This window comes from Molothrus aeneus, chromosome 3 (genome assembly GCF_037042795.1).
Source record: "Molothrus aeneus isolate 106 chromosome 3, BPBGC_Maene_1.0, whole genome shotgun sequence".
NCBI classification, from domain to species: Eukaryota; Metazoa; Chordata; class Aves; order Passeriformes; family Icteridae; genus Molothrus; species Molothrus aeneus.
In genome coordinates this window covers 26240786-26260238 of record NC_089648.1, presented here as the reverse complement: position 1 = coordinate 26260238, position 19453 = coordinate 26240786, and the positions used below count along the sequence as shown (strand labels likewise).

General features: G+C 42.1%; 1 protein-coding gene across 1 annotated transcript in view; it reads right to left on the bottom strand.

Moving 5' to 3' along the window:
* TTC7A (tetratricopeptide repeat domain 7A) overlaps positions 1-19453 on the bottom strand; it is a 171475-nt gene that overhangs the window by 117689 nt on the left and 34333 nt on the right. Inside the window, exons 9-10 of the mRNA XM_066546525.1 lie at positions 11022-11159; positions 9896-9979 (exon numbers count right to left, since the gene is read on the bottom strand). Coding sequence (XP_066402622.1) covers positions 9896-9979; positions 11022-11159 — 222 coding nt within the window. The remainder of the gene's footprint in view (positions 1-9895; positions 9980-11021; positions 11160-19453) is intronic.

Here is a 19453-nt window from a genome sequence, read left to right as displayed (position 1 = left end):
CCCTAATCCAAATTTTCTCATGCTTAAGCTCAAGGGGTATCTTGGAATTTCTCCTTGCACGCCTGTTTCCTCCCTAAGTCTTCCACACAGTCCCAAGACACAATGTTCCTGCTCAGAAGCATGTTAAATAGTCACGGCCTTTCTATATTACAGAAGAGCAGCAACAGAAGCTTGCAAAGCCCAACAATCTGCTATTCCCATCAGGTCCTGGGCATCTCCTCCTGACTCCCAGGGGTCTCCCTACCAGAACTCTGATCCACACATAGTCTGCTGGTGGCTGCAATCCCCTGTAGTAACACCACAGCTTCACATTCCCACTGTCCATCAGCACTTTCCCCCCTGCCACCACATCAAAGTGGGCTGCACCTGCCAGCTCCTTCCTCCACAGATTAAAGGTCCACTTCTTGCTACTGAATTAAAAAGCTTGATTAGGAATTTGCTTGGAAGGGAACCTGGAAAAATGGAAAGCCAGATGTACACCAGCATACCCACCTTAAGGCAAAGAGGGGTTCCATAACGAATGCAGCAGGGAGCAAATCCTCCTGCTTGAAAAGCTTGGGTTCCCAACTTGTGGTCTGAACAAGAGCAGCAGCACACCCTATATTCTTTAGGTTGCTCCCACTTATGTAGAGCATCAGGCATGATCACTAAAAGTGAGGAAGCATTTGCTAATTTAAAATTCAAAACGCACAATTTGCCTAAAGCCAGAAGGAAGCTTGTCTCAGACCAAGGATGGAAATCAATAAACTTTGTCCTAGAGCTTGAACCATTACTTCATCCCTCTGAGAAACAAAGATGTGTAATTCAACCCTGAGGTACAGGAACAGACACACTGCTGTGCTCTGTTGCCATGAGGTGACTAGCATCCCTCAGAATGAACCTCCCTGACACCTATTTGTTCAGAACAAGTGGTGTCCCAGGTTTTGGTGGCATCTTATTCCTCTCTCACACAAAATGCACTGAAAGCACCTGGTATTCCCAGCAGCATGATGGATGTGCTGGAAATCCAAGCATAACCCCATAAGGGACCTAGGCCAGATATCATCTTCTTGCCCTCCTACCGGTATTCCAGCCCCACAGGTGTTTCCAGAAAATAAATAAATGTGACAGCAAGACAATATGCACTGTGACAGCCAGTGTATCTGCAGCTGAACCCCACCAACCCTTGTCATCTCACCATGCAAAAGTGAACTGCAAAGGCCAGGTATGTAAAAGGCCATACACTGTCCAGAGCCAATGCTTGCAAAAACAGACACAAGCTCAACCCAGTGGTCATTTCTCAGCTCCCCACCAGCACTGCAGCTGCAGGGAAAGCAGGAGGCACCTGAGAGCTGGTGGCTGCTCTCCTGTGGATCAGCACAACCAGCACTAACACAAACCAAAGCAGTGACAGGCCTGTCCTTATTTGGGCCACAGCTGCAGGACCTACACCAGAAGAGAAGTGACACAACGCGTTCCTTGCCAGTTCCTCTTGAACTCTGCTCCTTCCCTGTCTGCAGGACAAGGCAACACCACAGCTTCCAACACCTCACACCAAAGAGCCCTTGCCATGTCTGTCCTGCCCCAGGCCTGTTCAGGAGGCCACTCCAAAGCAGTGACTACTGAGTGCTGCACAGGAGAAGGTCCCACCTTGTGCCTGTACCCAAACACCCCAGGTGTCAAGTCACTTCATTACATATGCACTCGAGAGCTTCTGAACATGGATTTACAGAGCAAGAGGCACAGTTTCTGCACTGCTCCTAAAACATTTACAAAGTTATGTCATTTTAAAGAAGTTTATAAAATTTGCAGCTAAACATATGGAGCAAAGTGGTTTTGGAAACAGGGTGACATGACGCCTTTCTCCCCAGCTGCATTTTAAAAATTCAAGAGATATTATATAATTTCACCTTGAAAAATTTACTCTACTCAGCAGATATTTTATACAGATGATGAAAACATTAGTCAAGGAATGACAGGAGAAATAATATCCCACTCCCACAGTGACCTTACTTAGAGGAGACTGGCATGACATGTAATATCAAGGTTTCTTAAAGATACTAATTACAGACATTAATAGCCAGGGAAAAAATATCAAACATTCATTATTGAATATCATTGGTTTGTAAAAATATTTAATATGAAACAGTGCTTGTGCAACATTGAAATAATCTGGTAATTAAAATGTACATATTCTTTCACTTAGTGTGGGTGGACCAGGCAGCGAAGTGCATTGTTTGTGAGATTCACTGCAAGGCAATAATAATTTGATTTATTGGTGAGGCAAGTTTTGAGAAGAGCAGAAATTGAATTCCAAGTGAGCACATGCTTCCCACTCATGATTCTGAGCTTCAGAGGGGCTCACATAATGATTCAAGCCAAGATTTATGGCGTTTCTATTTAACTTGCTAACTGCTGGCTTATAATGACTGCACTAGAATCAGTTCCCTAGGACTTGAGAAAGCTAGGTCTCATTTGGCCTCTCATCTAGAGCAAGGAATCACAAGGAAGCTGTTGGAGAATGAGAAGGATGGAGAGGACACCTCTCCCCTTGCATAATTATGGCAGCCATGGTTTTCAATCCTATAAGGGAGTAAAATGTAAAGAAAAATAACTATCCAAACACAGAACACAACTCCCACTCCCTATTTACTAATTCAATAATGAAGCATGGAGGCATACTCCTCAAAGATGGTTGCACATGAGCAGAAGTGAACCAAGAGCATCCTACAGTTCATCTTCCTTCTTTCTTTTCCAAATGGCTTGAGAGAATTTGCCATCAGTTATGGTAAACCCATAGATACTGCCCAAATGGTTTTTCTGGGTTACTCCAACACAATTCCCATTCTTTCCCCTCCTTTGCTCTCTCACCATACCAAAGCAACCAGAGAAGGAAATAAGAGAGCCATTTAATATTTAGAAGATAAAGAAAGCACAGATATAAGTAAAAGGAAGAATAATTTCCAGACAGTAAATAATGCCTGACAGACTTGTGACATGCCATGAACAGTTGCTCTTCTCTTGCACAGGTTCCATAAACCTCCCTAGTTTTTTGCTTCTTTGCTACTTTTCAGCCAGAAGAAAAAACGTTCCTCAAGATGGTGGGTTGGTAGACAGCCTCCTTCTCAATTTACCTGGCAGTTTAGTACACAAATGAATTTCCACAACTAGTGCTGCTGTATTTCTTGCATCATCCTGTCTAAAAACTGCACTATTTCAAAGGGATTGTGGGGAAGTGGAGGAAATATTTCATCCCAATGCAAGAATTATTATTCCCTGTGTCCTGGGATTCACAGCCATTTAGATATAAATGACCTTGAACTGACATAGAAAGATGACAGAATGAGCAAGCAATTGAGAACTCTGCAATCAGTAGTTTTGCTGTTAGCTTTCACGGAATTTAGAAATTTCTGTGAATCTCAGCATGAACATTATTCCCCTAAGACATTTACTTCTCTTAACACAGGAACTGATTCCATCCCTTTTCTTTTACCTTGTGTTTATCAAATTAGAGCACTGGAGTTAAGCAGCTTCAAATACTCCCTCTTAAAAGCACCTCTTACATTCTAAGATCTATAAGCACACATTTGTACTTGCTAATGTGACAAACACCTCACTTCACACTTTCTGTCAAGAAAAGAGAGTTAAGCCTGAAGGCAATTATAGAGCCCACCTAGGTATTCTGCTCAACAGTCAGGCATCTTAGGAAATTTCCATTTTTGTACTATCTACAGCACACAGACAAACTCCCTTCTAATCTTTCCTTTGCACCAAAGGAAACCAAACTATTGAATATCCCCAAGATAGCTGACCTTTGTAACAGGATCTTTAACCAATGAATGTTCAATATTTTAACTTTCATTCCCCAGCAATGCTATTTAAGGAGCCATCCGAGGCCTCTGCCGCTCCCAAGGTTCCTGCCTGCAATACAAAGAGAAATGTACTTTTTTTTTTAATGTCAGTTGCCTAGCAACCAGCCTAAGCTTTTGCAAGGATACCAACAGAAGGAACAGCCTAAATCATAAAATTTGTCTGCTGTTGCTGCAGAATTATGTATTAAATATATTTTTAACTTTCCTTCTAACCTTCTGGAAAGCTGTATGTTGGCAATACAGGCATGGCTGAGTCAAACTTGAAGCTCCTTGAAGCACTTAGAGACATCTGCTTTTGCTGCACTGCTTAAATAAGGTGAAGGATTCCTTTTTTTGGGTGCAGCACAGATAGGAGCAGCTCAGACATTAGCTTGTCATTATTTGGCTATGACCAGTGTGTATCAGCAACTTGCTAAGGGCTCCAAAATCAGAATTCATGTCTGTGTAAGACTGGTTTCAAAACCCTAAAAATGCTGCCAGCACAAGCTTTGGGCAAGACTGCAGTATCTCCAATTGCTGAGCAGCCAAAGGGAGCACAGTGACACTGCAAGACTGGCTCTGGGAAGAGCTGGAGTCCCTCAGAAACACAGCTGAATGACAGATGCCAAGATGGATTCAATTACTTCCCTTTGTATAACACCAGATACCTCCTGAAGCATTACATGATTAAGAAAACCATTCAGGTAGACATGCATGATTTTTTCTTCCCTGTTGCCTTAAAGAGGAACAAACATAATGGCTAAAAGCAGAAAGGAGCATTTTGTGTAGCTGAAAGCAGCTTTAGCTGCCTCATTTTGCAAGGTATCATGCTTGGAGCATCCCCTACTGCCAGGTCTATCCATCCACATGGCAGTGCTGACCACTGCTCCTGTGTTGCCCTCAGTATGGGCTTGAGGGGGCTGGGGAGGGTCAGCAACAATGCAGCAGTCTCTGAAGTCACACAATTGCTGTCTTCAAGGCAAGCACTGATCTGGCCATGTTCTGCAGGGCTGGAGAGCTGTGTGGGAGGCACCAGAGGAACACATCAGCAACCCCAGCACAAGGCCTGCTGAGCACAGTCCTTGCCTCCAGCTTCCAGCTCCCCTGAGCTCTCACAGAGGCTTTTCCCCACAGACCCCTCAGTTTTTCCCAAGCTCTTCCTTTACTCACTCTTGAGGCACCTCAGCCTCTCAGTGAGTACACAGCTGAGGGGTGGGAGCAATTATCCTCTCCTAGCAGATACTCCAGCCTTCCATCAGCTGGCCTAAGGCTATATTACTGCTCACTCCTCCTCTCCAGAAACACACATCCTAAAGCTCTTCACTCACCAACCAAGTTGTGTTGTGGGGTTTCTTCAGGCAGAGACATTGAACACAACTGTGAAAATATTCCTATGCATTGCATACACTAACAACAATAAACATCCACTGTACTTTAAAGATTAAGACTCATGAGAGTTGAATGGCTCAACTAGGACACCCAGCACTTTTAGGCTACACAAACTCAGTTCAGTGTTCACAGAATAATTTCACTGCTATCCTTGAAGAATCCCTCCCTCACTACCATTAGGAAAATGGCAAGTTAGTATCATTAAACACAAATCTTATCTCCTTGTATGGTAGGCAAAAGACAGGCATCAGTGTTGCTTCATGCTGTCCAAGGCATGTATTTTAACACTCACGATGCAGACCTAGGAGACTTTCTTAAGTACCATAAACTTAAGCTAGAGCCTACTCACTTATGCATTTCTTCTCTACTCCCAGGGAGCTCCAGCTCTACTTCCAAAGCTCCAGCTTTGGGACACCCAGGCTCTACCCTGTGTGAGGGTAGTAGGTGTGGAAGGGGACCTGAAAAAGGAGCATGTAACTGATCCAACTGGTTCAAGGCCAAGGAAATGCTTGTGAGTGCACAAGGACCCTATTACACATCCCTTGTGCTTGTAATACATCATCTAGACACTGACAATTTTGCCTCCAAGTTCAGAGATGTCGGTAAAGCTACCCTAGTCTGCAGGAGAGCTGTGTGCTGGTAACCTCCACAACCTCCAGGGAAAACTGTTTAGCTGGAAAGCAGCAGCAGAGAACAAATCTACCCCAAGCAGCTCCCTCTCTTCTCTGCAGCGAATGCTACCAAGTCTTTTCCACTCTGTGAAAGCCAGTTTGGTGCTTTCTTTCCCCATGTTGCTCAGTACTGGTCACTTTTTCAAAATCTTGAGACGAGCAGATGCAACTGTCTGCACTGTTTTGACTCTGGCAGCAGGACAGTGGCTTGTCTCACTGCCTGAGGACCCTGCCAGATGGCACCCAGCTATTACACCACTTGCCACTCAGCCTCCAGCCTGGCCATGCACGGCAGCCGAGGCAGGGCGCTGCAATGCCCACTCAGCCTCCAGCTGATATTGCCACACAGCTGAGGTTATAACCAGCAGAAGCAACTCAAAGCATCTGTGAAGAATTCAGCATTCAGCACCACAGGAACAGGGCTACTGCATTAGAATGATTTAAACATCTTTGGCCTATTCAGAACTGCACTTGGTGACACAGGACATCTCCCACCACGTCTTTGCCATTGTCTAGGTTATCCCAGCACTTCCTTCCCTTTCCCATCTATATTTGTCTACAAAAGTATTTCAAATGTAATGGCGAATTTTTGTCATTTAGATATACATGCCTCTCTTGTTCAGTGAATAGAGCTCAATATAAAAGGCATTCCTAAAAATGGGTTAAAAAACAACCAGAGCACACCATCTCTCTTATGATGTAAGTTTCTGAGAAACACAGGAAAGTGAAATTGCTGCCACTCCATTATTTCCACCACTTAAGTGGATAAAAGACAGACAGGAAGGTTATGCTTCCCTGAGTTTTTTCATTTACCGTTTTAGGTAAATGAAGGCCTGTAGGAACTCACTGAAGTGATGTGCCTATTTTTGTTAAGACACGTGCTTTTCAGAATAATGTGTAAACTCAAGCCTACGTGTGGTAATGAGCCAAGGTGGCTGGCCTGACACTCAGACTGATCACTTTTGAAAAATGACAACCACCATTTGGCAATTTTTCGTCTGGCAGAAGAAACTACACTGAAATTTGATTTAATTGACTTAGTCTGAATATACAAATAAAACATATCTCTAGTCAAATTCAGTGTAGAATAGAGGGCAAGATAGGATTTTATGGCACTTTTAAGGTCAGAATTGAAAATCCTAAGAACATATTTCAAAAAAAGAGAAACCAAAGTTTCCAGTATTTACGGGTTGATAAAACTGTTCCTGTCGTGCCCAGGATTTATGAGTGCAATTTGCTGTACTGCAGAACAAGTAATGCTGCAGGATGTGAGGTTTCATTACCAAGAAATGAGATCATGAATTGGCTGTGACTGAGACAGGTGAAAATAGATCTTCACCTATAAAAGCTCAAGTGTACTCTGCATTTTGCAGTCTAGACTGACCATACTGTTTTCTCATCAGCTCTTTCTGCTACACTGGAGCACTTGCTTGTAAATGAACTCTGTCCTGCTATCAAGCTGCAAAGCAATATAAAAATGTATGCCACATCTCCCGTTAGCACGATGACGCATTGCAGAGTATATGACAGGAATCCTCAGGGAATACTTTGGGATTAGAAGTGAAATACAGCACAGATGGGATTGTTGGGTAAGGGAATTCCCTCTGACCCATATAGGGCTCACTCAGAACATTTAGCACTTTTACATCAATAAGCAAGATCAGGACATTTTACCTTGTAAATAGTTAAAGTACAGGCAAAGATACATGATGTACTTGAAAATCTGAAAAGATAGGACAACTATAGAAATAAAAAACATAAAGAGCAACACAAATATCTAAGTAACAAATATTCTGTAACATGTAGGGAAGGTGAAGAGATATACAAACACAGAATGGACAAGAATGGAACTGCCATTCAAGTTGTTAGAAACTAAAGATCAGGCCCCACTTCTCCTAACCTATGCTAACCTAAAACTGAAGCACAATTATTCTCTGCATTCACTCACTCTCAAAATCAGCAGTTAAAATCCTTCATTTGCTCTCTAGCAGACTACTAGAGCTATAGCATTGTCTGCTGTTGAGAACCAGGTTTCACAACCTGTAAAGCCTATAGAACTCCCAGACAAACCCCATGTTCATGGTAGAATTCCATGCCTTTCTGTCATGGCCTGTGTATCATTGTTGTCCTCAGTATCAAGGGTTCAGGTACCTGCAGGATTTGCACAGACACAGAGGGTAGGACTGTGCTAACTCCCCCTGAATTCCAAGGTGAGCTGGACATGACATGTAAGCCCCCACTTGAAATAGGTCAGTGCGAGGTATTAGCATCATGGCACCAAGCTCATTGTTAAAGTATTGCACCAGTACATTCGGGTTTCCTTACACATGACTGAGTCTAGCCATTGTTTTCAAGCTTGGAACTGGATTTTGCAATGCTTGTACTGAACTTCTGTAGCAATCTCTGAGGCTCCTTCTGACTCAAGATCTCTGTTCAGCTCCCTGCTGATCTAATATGCATTGCCAAAGCTTTGGTATCTCATAAATCAGCCAGATCTGTTATATTTAAAAGGAGACAATGATGGAGTCCCAGAACAGAATCAGAGTTTGCAAGGTCCCACAGAAGACACCCCTGGTGCCTCACAGAGGGGTCACTACAGCTTTGCTTAGGGTGTTCCAAAGATCCCCAGTGATTTGGGCTCCACACAATTTCCACAGGGCACTCTTTTTCCAGTGTCCTGCTATCCTTATTTTTTGCCTCTTAATAAGAAACATGAACTTGTGTTGTTGCAATTAGATGCAATCACATCTTGTCCTAACCACCACAGACAAGATCAATCCCTCCTTTTAAAAGCTCTTGCAGACTTCTCTCAGAGTTTTTCCTTCCCTTTAAGGTGAAAAAATCATTTCAGTCTTTCCATAGTACTGCTTACTATACCCTTAGTCACATCTGATGCTCTTTATTAGACTTTCTCTCCTTGTTCTACCATTTCTTGGAAATAGAATGCTTAACAACAGACAGTCTTCCAAGATAAGGCTTTACCTATGCTCACAAAAGTGAAGGTATTCCTTCAGACCACTTCCAAGCTTTGCAGCCACTTATACATCACAAGACAACTTCTTTGCAAAAGCATAGGTTCATCTCTTATTTCCATGCCAAGGCCACTGTTTCCAGCTCAGCCTACAGCCATAAAAGACCAGTAGTAGCTGGAATTTGGCAAATGAGTGCTAGTTGGTGGTCTCCACTCAGGTCCATATGGATTCCTGTACACTGCATGGACACAGAATATAGGACCAAAATTAGTGGCCTACTACTGCACAGCATCAATTTGCTCATACCTCCCAAACGTGTAGGTGGGGACTCCAGAATGAACTGGCTACATTTTGTACCATCTACATTTCCTACAGGAAGTCCACGATTTTAAGACTAATAAAGAAATGCTCCTGTTACCTTTGCCTACTTTTCACAACCACATTTCAGCCATCTCAGTGGTTTACTGTGACTTTCACAAATACCACACTAATTTTAAAAAACCACTTATGCTTAAACACATGACCATGCCAACATTCATATTTTCTTTTTCTAGAGCACATTTTACACCAAGCACTTCAAAAATATTAAACCTTACAAGTTCTCTACGAAAAAGCATTTACATTTCCTTTAACAGATGGAGAAACCACAGCTTAAGTCAACTGCCCAGAGACACAGAGTGAACTGATGGCAGTTTTATACATCAGTCCTTTCTTATACTAAGCCCATTTATGTTGAACCTGCAGACAATGGACAGCTGTATAATGCTTTTCAACCCACAGCTATGAACAAAATCCATTTTTCTCCTTGGTAATGAGAAAAAAAACACTACACAGAAAGAACAGTACTCAATACCAAACACACACTCCTCATCACAAAGTGAAATCAGAGACTAAAAGGAGAGCACTGTCCTTTCACAGACCTGCCTGCTGGCACCTACTCCCACACATGACTCTACACATTCAAGCAAGTAATCCAGATCCACTCTTCCAGAGGAAAATGTGCCCTTTCTGAGCCCTTTGGTTTGAACCTTACCTTTCCACAAGCTACCATGGACAAGGCAAGCTGGTACCAGAGGTGAAATTCATCAAATGCAAACTTCATGGCTCTCTCCAAGCACTGAGAAAGAAACGATGAAAGGAATATCAGACTTTATTTATTTTCTTCCTTACACCTTTTGTCAAGACTGCTGCTTGGGTCAGGAAACAATCTGTTGTGGCCCTGGAGACCCAGGTGATTTTTTTCTTTAATGACACAATTTTGTTCCAGATTGCAAGGCAAGATGTATTCTATTACCATGTGTATGGCAGATGTCTTTTGTCAAGTGGGCAGTTTGCCTTATCTCTCTCTCTGAGTGACCACAATCACTCCTCCCTTGGGAGGGGACATCTGATGATAACAGACTATTGAATGTCACTGCACAACTGATAAGAACTAAAGCATCCCATTGTGAGATGCTCCACCCAGAGGGAGGGGCCAAGCATTGCTACCCAGATATAATCTGGAGGTTTTTTGAGACACCAGCACAGCTTCTCCACTGGATTCCCTAAAGGAACAGCAGCTGCCTCTTCCTCCACTGGATCTTTGGAGGAAGAACACGTCCTTTTCTACAGGACCCCCTGCTCCAGCAGAACCACACCTGACACTTCAGGAGGACTGTAGCCACATTTCCAATTGGACTGCTATCCACACCCCACAGGGTGTCAGGCTGGGTTCTGACTCTGTCAGTGTTGTTCTAGTGTACTGCATTGTTTATTTTATCCTTTTATTTTTCTTCCCTATTAAAGAACTGTTATTTCCTGCTCCCATATTTTTTGCCTGAGAGCCCCTTAATTTAAAATTTATAGCAATTCAGAGGGGTGGGGAGGGTTTACATTCTCCATTTCAGGCTCCTGCCTTCCTTAGCAGACTCCTGTCTTTCCAAACCAAGACACATTTACACTTCTCAGCTAATGGGACTTGCTAGTGTACATCATCGCTTCAAAAGGCAGCCACTTTTTTCAAGTGCCTACATATACATTACATTAATGTCTCAGACAGTTCTGTGTGCCTTTCTGGCCTGTGCAGCCACAGCTCTGCAGCTGTTTCTGCTGAAAGCACACTCCATTTTCACCTTCCCTGACAAACCACCACAAAGAGGGGCAGAGGCCGAGGGAGGTACCTCAGACAGCATCACATACTGCCCTCTTCTGCCCAGCGTGATGCTGAGGAGGTCGTAGACTGCAGAGGCGTCCCGGAGGCTGACGGCTCGGTCATCCTGCTGCTCTGGGGCGCGGCTGATCACTGCGTCCCGGTTCGCCTGCGCACACACAAGAGAGCCATCAGAAACCAGGAGAGAACAACAAAACTGACTCCTCCATAGGAAGCTACACCCACCACTCATTGCATTTTGTTTAAAATCATCTCAAGATTTTTTTTTTAAAGTTTATCCCACCATAACGGAGGTGCTTCCACAGAGCCGCTTTCTACCCACATGAAGGAAACTCGAGAAGATAGCTGTACCTACAGGAAGGAACTGCTACACATATCTCATCTGGATTTGTGTCACAGAATTAGAGCATTATGAAACAGACCTACCAGATCCCATTTCCTCAATAATTAGAAATTCAAGGCCATCCTTAAACCATCTTCCTTATTTTCTCATTAATTAGAAATTCAAGGTCATCCTTAAACCATCTTCCTTATTGCCTCCAACTGTGATAACTGCTTCCGAGGTTGATAATTTATCTTCTGTGTCCACACTAGATTTCTTCACGTAGCATCCATTTTTGTTGTTCTTTTTGGGTACTGACCTTTTATTGCCTAATTTGAGCAGGTTGCCTAAGTAATCAGATTTGCCTGTCATCAGCTTAAAGCAATTAAAGGTTTGGGCAATGCAATAACAAATTTGTTTTGTCAAATATAAAACATGTCTTAATTTTTCTAATCTATCAGTACATTGCTGGGCCTAGATCAGGAAGAAACATTACTTTTGACAGAACCAATCAGTTCAGCAGTTTCTGACTATGTCCCAAAATACCACATGCCACAGACTCAGATTTACCTCCGAATCCCAGCCCTTTCTGCTTTTCTGAGCACAAAGAGGGAGATTACAATTCCAGAGTAAACTGAAAAGTCCTTCTGATTTGCAAACACAGAGGGCCTCACCCAGACTACCCAGCCTCTGGGAGAGGCAGTGCTGGATGCCACTGAGCCTGAGCACCATCTGATAACACAGACACACTGCCCTGGGCTCCTCAGCTGAAAGGGGTGCAACATCAGACACTCGAGTCTAGACATCTAAAACATCAGAAAAATTAAGAAAATTGCCAGCAAATTCACTTTGAGCAAAGGCAAACAAAATGTTCCCTCCTTGAAACAGGAAGGTTATGAGATTTATTTTACAATACAACTATAATCTTACACCTATTTCTTTCTAATTGTGGTGAGATTTTTTTTCTGTAAAAAGGTTAAACATGGGAATTAAGCGCAATAAAAATTTCCAGAATATGCAGCCCTTAAAGCCCACGCGTACTTCATTGTGATTAAGCTACAGCTGTTTCATCATGATTTTATCTGTGTAATGCCCCAGTTCCAAGCACTCTTCATCACAGCCTCCAGCCAAGACTGCAAACAAAATTACTGACAACTAATGCAATCTCAACCAAGAGCTAAATGGTGACTGCAGCTAAAGGCAAGCTGACAGATCAGACCCAGTCCAGTGTTTGCACGAATAAACTTACAGCAACTCCTAGAGCCACAAAGGCATTTTTCTTTTTCATGCTACTGCAAAAGATGCAATTCATGATTAAAAAAATAGTTCAGAAAAACAGAATGCATGACAGAATGAAAACTACTTCAAAAATTCTGCCAAGAGTACAGAGGCATAGCTTGTCTATCTTTATTAGCAGAATTTTAAAAAATTAAAAAATAAGTACATGTTTAAGCTCTGCTTGGATTTAACATAAGACTGCTACTTTAAAAGGAAAAAAAGGAGTTAAGTAAAGCCATATACTGTATGATCCTTATTGCCAAGTGAATCCTCCCACATATATACAATAGCATTAGCAGCTTTTTCTGCACCGGTTACTTGTTATGACAATTGTTTGTAGCAAACAGCTACTGAGACAGCACCTCCATGCTCTGTAATCTCATCAACAACCTCCCATTACAGTCAGCTACAGCCTGATGCTTTTTTGAGTATCCATCAAGTACCAAGCTATGATTTTTAAGTGGATGCATTAGCACAGATACAAAATTAATCAAAACTTATGACTGCCCATCATGTTTTGCCACAGATACCGGTACTAGAATGAAGAACACACCCCAATCCTGCAAAAGCAGGAATATAGGGCATATTGCAAGGATGCAACATTCTAAAACTGCGGTATGATATATTGTATATATCATACTTTACCCAAGCAGACAGCAGTTAAATGCAACATATGCATAGGCATGATGAATATTCTTTCCAAGAAGGTCATAAACCTGCTGATTTTGTTCAAGCTTTTAAATCTAAAAGCCATAGAAGGTCTTTGCAATCTATCACTCTCTATGCTTCAATGCATAAAAGTTGCCACTAGCAAATTCGTTGTTACTTCTATCTCAACAATTTCTTCAATACCGAACCTATTCCCAATTGCTAATTCCAGCTGCTCTAAAAAAATAAATCAAGAGCCCACATTATAGTAGAGACATAAAAACCCCACAAACTCCAAAACCAAAAGGCGCAAATCTGACTGAACAGTAGCAAGAATATGGACTGTTTCTAACACAATAAGGTAAATTACTGTCCTAAGTAAGGCTCAAGGTACTACTGCAGCATACATACAGAGCTCAGAGAAGGGAATGTGAATCACTATTTCCTGAAACCCACTCAGGAAACTGGAATGTCTCTATGCCTGCCTCTCACAGAAGGCAGGCTGCTGTCCCTCAGATCATCATCAACCTTTTTATTTTCTTTGCCTTTGTTTATGTTTTTTGTAAATATTAATCTGTCAGTGAGAAATCCTGACAGTCACTGGCAAGTACAAGGGCAAAACAGTTGCAGAGTTACTGCAATAAAGAATACACCCATTCTGTGGGATGGGGAATTTTACCTATTGAAACATACACAGAGAGATACATAATTTTGCATTTGAGAATGCAAAAAATTCTAAGCTATTAACAGCAACATTTTTTCAACACCCATATTTCTGTTGTTTCAGACCACTAATTTTCCTGAACACCATCAGAAAAAAGGTTATTTGTACAACACTGGTCTCAAGCAGTGTATCCATAACATAAGCAGCAATTTCAATTTGTCCGACTGCATTATTTCCTCCCTCTCCACTATTAGCAGCAGTAAAACACAGCTACAAATACATTTTCACCATTCCCACCATGACTATTCCCTTTAAGCTGTTCCCACTATCACAAAGACATGCTTCACAGCATACAAGCAGGATGGAGAGAGATGACAAGTCACATCTAGAGAAGCTCTGTTCAAGGCTGTTTTATGGGATGGGGAAGGTTACCAGTGCTACCAACACAAGTTTCACCACTGGGAATTAGCATAACTTGCATTATAAAGGCAAAAATATACAGTAAATACCCCTTTTTCTAAGTATTCCAAGGTAGCTGAGCAACCCAGACATGCATCACACTTGGAAATTTTGGGATGCATAAGGCACAATTAGCTGTGCATGTAGGTAGCTCAGACGTGACACCAGTCCTATCTGGGGAGACTGGACACATTGTGCAGCTAGCCCAGACTTAGGCCGTTGAGAATCTTCAGCCCCCCTTTCCGCAGCCCAGTGACACAGCCTGTTTGCAGGCCACACACCCCCAGGGGGCTCCAGCCCAGGCTGGTAGCTCTGAGCTAACCCAGCATTCAGGCCCTGTGGTGTCTCTGAACCTGACAGGGCACAGAACCTGGGGGTCAGCAGGGCTTTTCTGTCTGGCTCCAAACACACAATGCCCCCATAGGGGACTTTCAGACCTGTGCTGGCTCTACCCACAGTGCTGAGCTGCACACAGCTTGGGCCTTCCTACCCACACACACAGGACACTCACCTGCAAACTAGATAAACCCCCCATCCACAGAGGATTTGCTGTACATCAGTGATATTTATTTATGGCTTGTTTATTTCAGGAAGGAAGGAAAAGAGCCACAGCAAATCCAAACAGCCATTACTTCAGCAGTTATTACGCACACAGTTACACTGCAGAAAATTAAATTTACCACGGTACAAAGATGTGTTTCTCAATAAAACGTCAAGTAATCATATGAATTACAATAGAGTATATTCCATGTAGCAGCCCCTTCTCACAGCAATTAGCTATGAAGTATCCTTTAATTGCTCACTTTGAAACATGGCTTCCCCTGCTTTTTTCCAAAGAAGAAAAAGAAAGCAATTAAAATCTTTAATGAGTGCCTGCTGCCTGCCCCCTAATTCATGGGCATTCGAATGTTCAACTTGTGTCTTTTCATAATAGACATAATTGCCAGATCCACTGCAACCCATCTATACAGAACAGCAGCATGTTTTACACAGTGTACTGTAATAATGTAATTGGTGTGATTCAATACTACCATTAAGAGAGAAAAACAAATGCCGTGCGTGTAAGATTGACAACGGCCCTTTGAAATCATGCAATTGATGCCTTTTCTGCTAAGAGCTGGGGAATATTTAGCCTATATCCTTTGGGTCTCCCTTCTGGCTGTTTTGCCTGTACTGCCAATAAAATAAATTAATTCTTCACAATGGCAAGAACCTGTCCAATGCAAGAGGCTACAGACTTTTTGCCTAAGTTACTGATCATGTCTACACAGCACCTGAAGGTTTTCCTCACTAACATATGCAAAGAAAATATTAAGGGTTGACTGCACAGCTGCTGTGAAAATGGCATGTGGGTAGAACAGGGAGGACAAACCATGCCCCAGGAACTCACAAAACTCCTCTCAGAGAGATAGTACAACTCATTCCACTTTAGACCAGAAGCACAGCAAATGAAAACTTATCCCCTTGTGAACCACATGGCATCTGTCTCATTTCTGGTAAGCAACAGACCAGAAGTTACTGGGGTCCAATTCAGATGTCAATTCATCAAAACAGCCCCTTATAATTGCCAATTAAATATGACCACATAGATATATTTTACATGTTTCAGGTGCATTCTAACACCTTGTATTGTAGCAGAACTAATTCTGGAAACATCACTGAAAGCAAGACAGACATACAGCCCCATCCAAAACAGCCAAACAACCCTACACAAAATGAAGACAGAGAAGCAGAAAGTAAGCAAATTTGTTTATGGATATTATCTTGGGTAACAAAGTCATCCATTTGCTAACAGTTATCTGGATTTAGAAAGCTATCTTCCAAGAATTTACATTCGCCTTGCAAGTCTGGAAACAAGACTTACTTGCAAAGCAGAAGGAAAAAAGCTCTCATATGCTGCTCTCTAGCAACTCACATTAGAACCATTCATTTAAGAGGTAATTAGCAGAGGTAGCGTATTTCCCCCTAGAAACATTCTGCAGTCCATCTTTGCAGGTCCCAAACACATAGCTTTGCCTTGCAAACCAGTTAAGAGACAGCCAAATTTGCTACTGTAAATGCACAAGTGTGATTTGGCAGGAACCAACAGAGCAGGCAACCCTGCCCCCAGTTGTCTCTCTCAGCTGCCACAGTCCAATGGCCCTCAGTAAAATAGTCATGATGGTCATCCAGCTGTTGTATCATCACTGGGCTTGGTGCCATTAAAAAAAAAGGGAAAAAGGAAAAACCAGCCTACAAAAGCAACAAGAGATTCTTCTTCACCAACTCCTTTGTTGGACAGCGTTATTTTATACAACTAGGAACTGAAGAGCTAACAGGTTTTATTTATTTCTGTGTTTAAAAATACACGGGTTTAATATTATTCTGTTAAAGGCGCGCTCTCAGCCATGAGTTTGTTCTCACCAGTAAAAAGAACAGGACAAGTCCCAGTATCTTTCTTCCCCCTCACCATCTGTTTCATGCTCTCAGGCCCTCCAAGGTCAAATCGCCTTTAGGGACTCAAATCAGAGATAAGATGTAGATGACATTTCTAATCTTCATTACACAGGCACAGAATTTATTAGTTTTGGATACAAGGAGCTTTATTTCCAGTATGAATGAATACAGAGCCAAAAAAAAAAAACATGTTACCTGGTTTGTTTGGTGGACCACATCAGCCAAAATCCCCAGTTGTAAGAGCCAACATTGTCAGCACTGAATAAAGGCATTTCAGACTGTATGTTGGACCTCAGACTCAAGAAGGGAAGGTTTCTAAATGCAAACAAAGAACTTTTTCTTTTCTTTTTCAACCTCAAAAGTAAACACAAAAAAGTAATACTAAGTGTTCCATTCCTGGCTCTGAGAAGCTTCTGGCTAACTTTAAGGGTAGTGCAGTCAACTGCACACTCTTGAGAACAGCTATTAAAATAAACAAAACTGCAGCTAAGGGTTAGTCATGCCAAACCTCCTCTGTCTACACCCTGCAGCTCAAAGCACCCAAGTCTCTGATGGCAGAACCAGTCCTGCTCCCTTTGGTAGGTGAAGCAGAAAAATCACACTGCATCAAGTGACAATATGTCCTCAGTTCTCCTCACAATCAGTGTCACTGGTTTAGATGGGCTAAATACAGTAAAAGAGAGGACTAGTGGTTTAAAAAGGCAGGGTCATGTTTCTCCAACACGTGATAGGAGCACATCATTCTGCCACAGCCTGAGCTTGTAAAGGCTGTCACCAACTGGCCTTCTTGGTCTGAAGGAGAGCATTTTTGTCCTCTCAGAAACACAGCCCATCCATACCAAAACTTAGGCTATACAAAAGGAATGATAGAGTAGCCAGGAGGCCATAAACACCCATAAAAACAGCTTTGACTGTGGCAATCTTCAGGCTGCCTGATTTGTTTCACTAGATTCCTTCATGAGAACTCTACGGCCAAAGGCTGTGACTAAGTAACAGCTGGCACAGAGAAGGAACATTTGCCAAGCTCAACAACCAGGATTCTTCTCATTGTTTACTGAGATACCTCAGCTTATGAAAATAGGTTCCCATTTTTAACACAACATAAAGAACACAGGAGGCAATTTGTGAGATGCCAGGACAAAGCAGGCTACAAGCTTTCACTGAAAGTGTTAATATATCCACAGAAGCATCTGCAGAGCCATGAAAGAGGATACCATGTTATTTGGCCATTTGAAAACCTTTCACATTCTTAGGCTCAAAGGCAGAGTGAAATAGTGAAAGAACTGTTAATTGCCTCTTTCGAATATATTCTCATTTCATCCCACCAGCATATGCACACTGAGTCCCTTGCAATGCAAGGGAAAGAGATAAGTAACCACAAGCCAGAACTGTCCACTATTAAGAGCCAGAGAAGGTTTGGTGAGAAATAGGCTCTGGCTTTCAAGAATCTCAAGGCAATTTCTTGCTTTCTCCTTCACAGGAACAATTCTACTCCCCCATAACATCTTCTTGGAAGTCACACAGATTCTGGCAAAGCAGATGTCAGCTTCACCTTAGGAAGGCAAGTCAAACATAAAACAAAGTGGATTTCAACAGCAAAGGTGTTCCAGGTGTATACTTCTTGAGAAAGTATCACATCTCTTTTTCAGCACATATTTACTTAGAGGTTCTCTGATGATTTATGCTCCTCCTCAGTTCATCTCTACTCTGTGTCCCCTCCACAAGCTGAAATTTTTTTCTGTGTCTCCTTCCCCTAATTCTGTCCCTCTTCAAGGTAATTTTAGAGTGGTAGGAGTTAGGAACAGGTATGCGAAGAAGCTGTTTGGCTTTACAGTCCTGCAAGAAAGTTACAATGGCCTTACTGCTTTTGTCTCGTTAAAAATCAGAGAGAAGTACCACCTTTCTGGTCAGTTTTGCTCTGACAGACAGAAGCATCAGAGAAGCCAATGTAATTGCATATTTCTGTTTCATTTTAAGGGATTCACAATTGTAAATACTGGAAGAACACCTAATCCAGTCAAAATCCAACAACGCCAACTATGTTGCTTACCGGCCTACAGAAACACTTGCCATTGACATTGTCTCCAGGAAGCAAAGTATGTTTTATTCAGTTGTTAATATTGTATCATTAGGGAGAGACCTCAATTACAAATTTGCTTCCAGTTAGCTCATTTCATGAGCTTCCATAAATTGCTTTTTAAAGAAAAAAAATACATAAAACTAAAAACCAAAACTTCAAACAAACAACAAACTTGTACATGAGAAAACTCACTAGCCTACAGCAATGCTGTTAGGGAAACATGTCACGTAAGTTAAACAAAACTTCCCCTTCTAAGGTGCCATAATAAAAATGTACAGCAAAATATTTATGGATTACAAACATATGTAAAAATTAGATTGCTCCCTCTGTTCCTTCACTTAGGAAGAACATTCATGTGATTCCTAAGTGTATTTCTATACACTTGTCCTGAATTTTTGTTAGAACAAACTCGTGGCAAGGCTGATGCAAGATGAAGGCTCAGATGTTCCATCTCCCCAAAATCAGAAATACAGTTATGTGGCTCCTACAGCGCTCTGCTAAAAGAGCTTCTCTTGTTTGTTTTGTATGTAGCAAATCAAAGTGCCTTGCATCTTC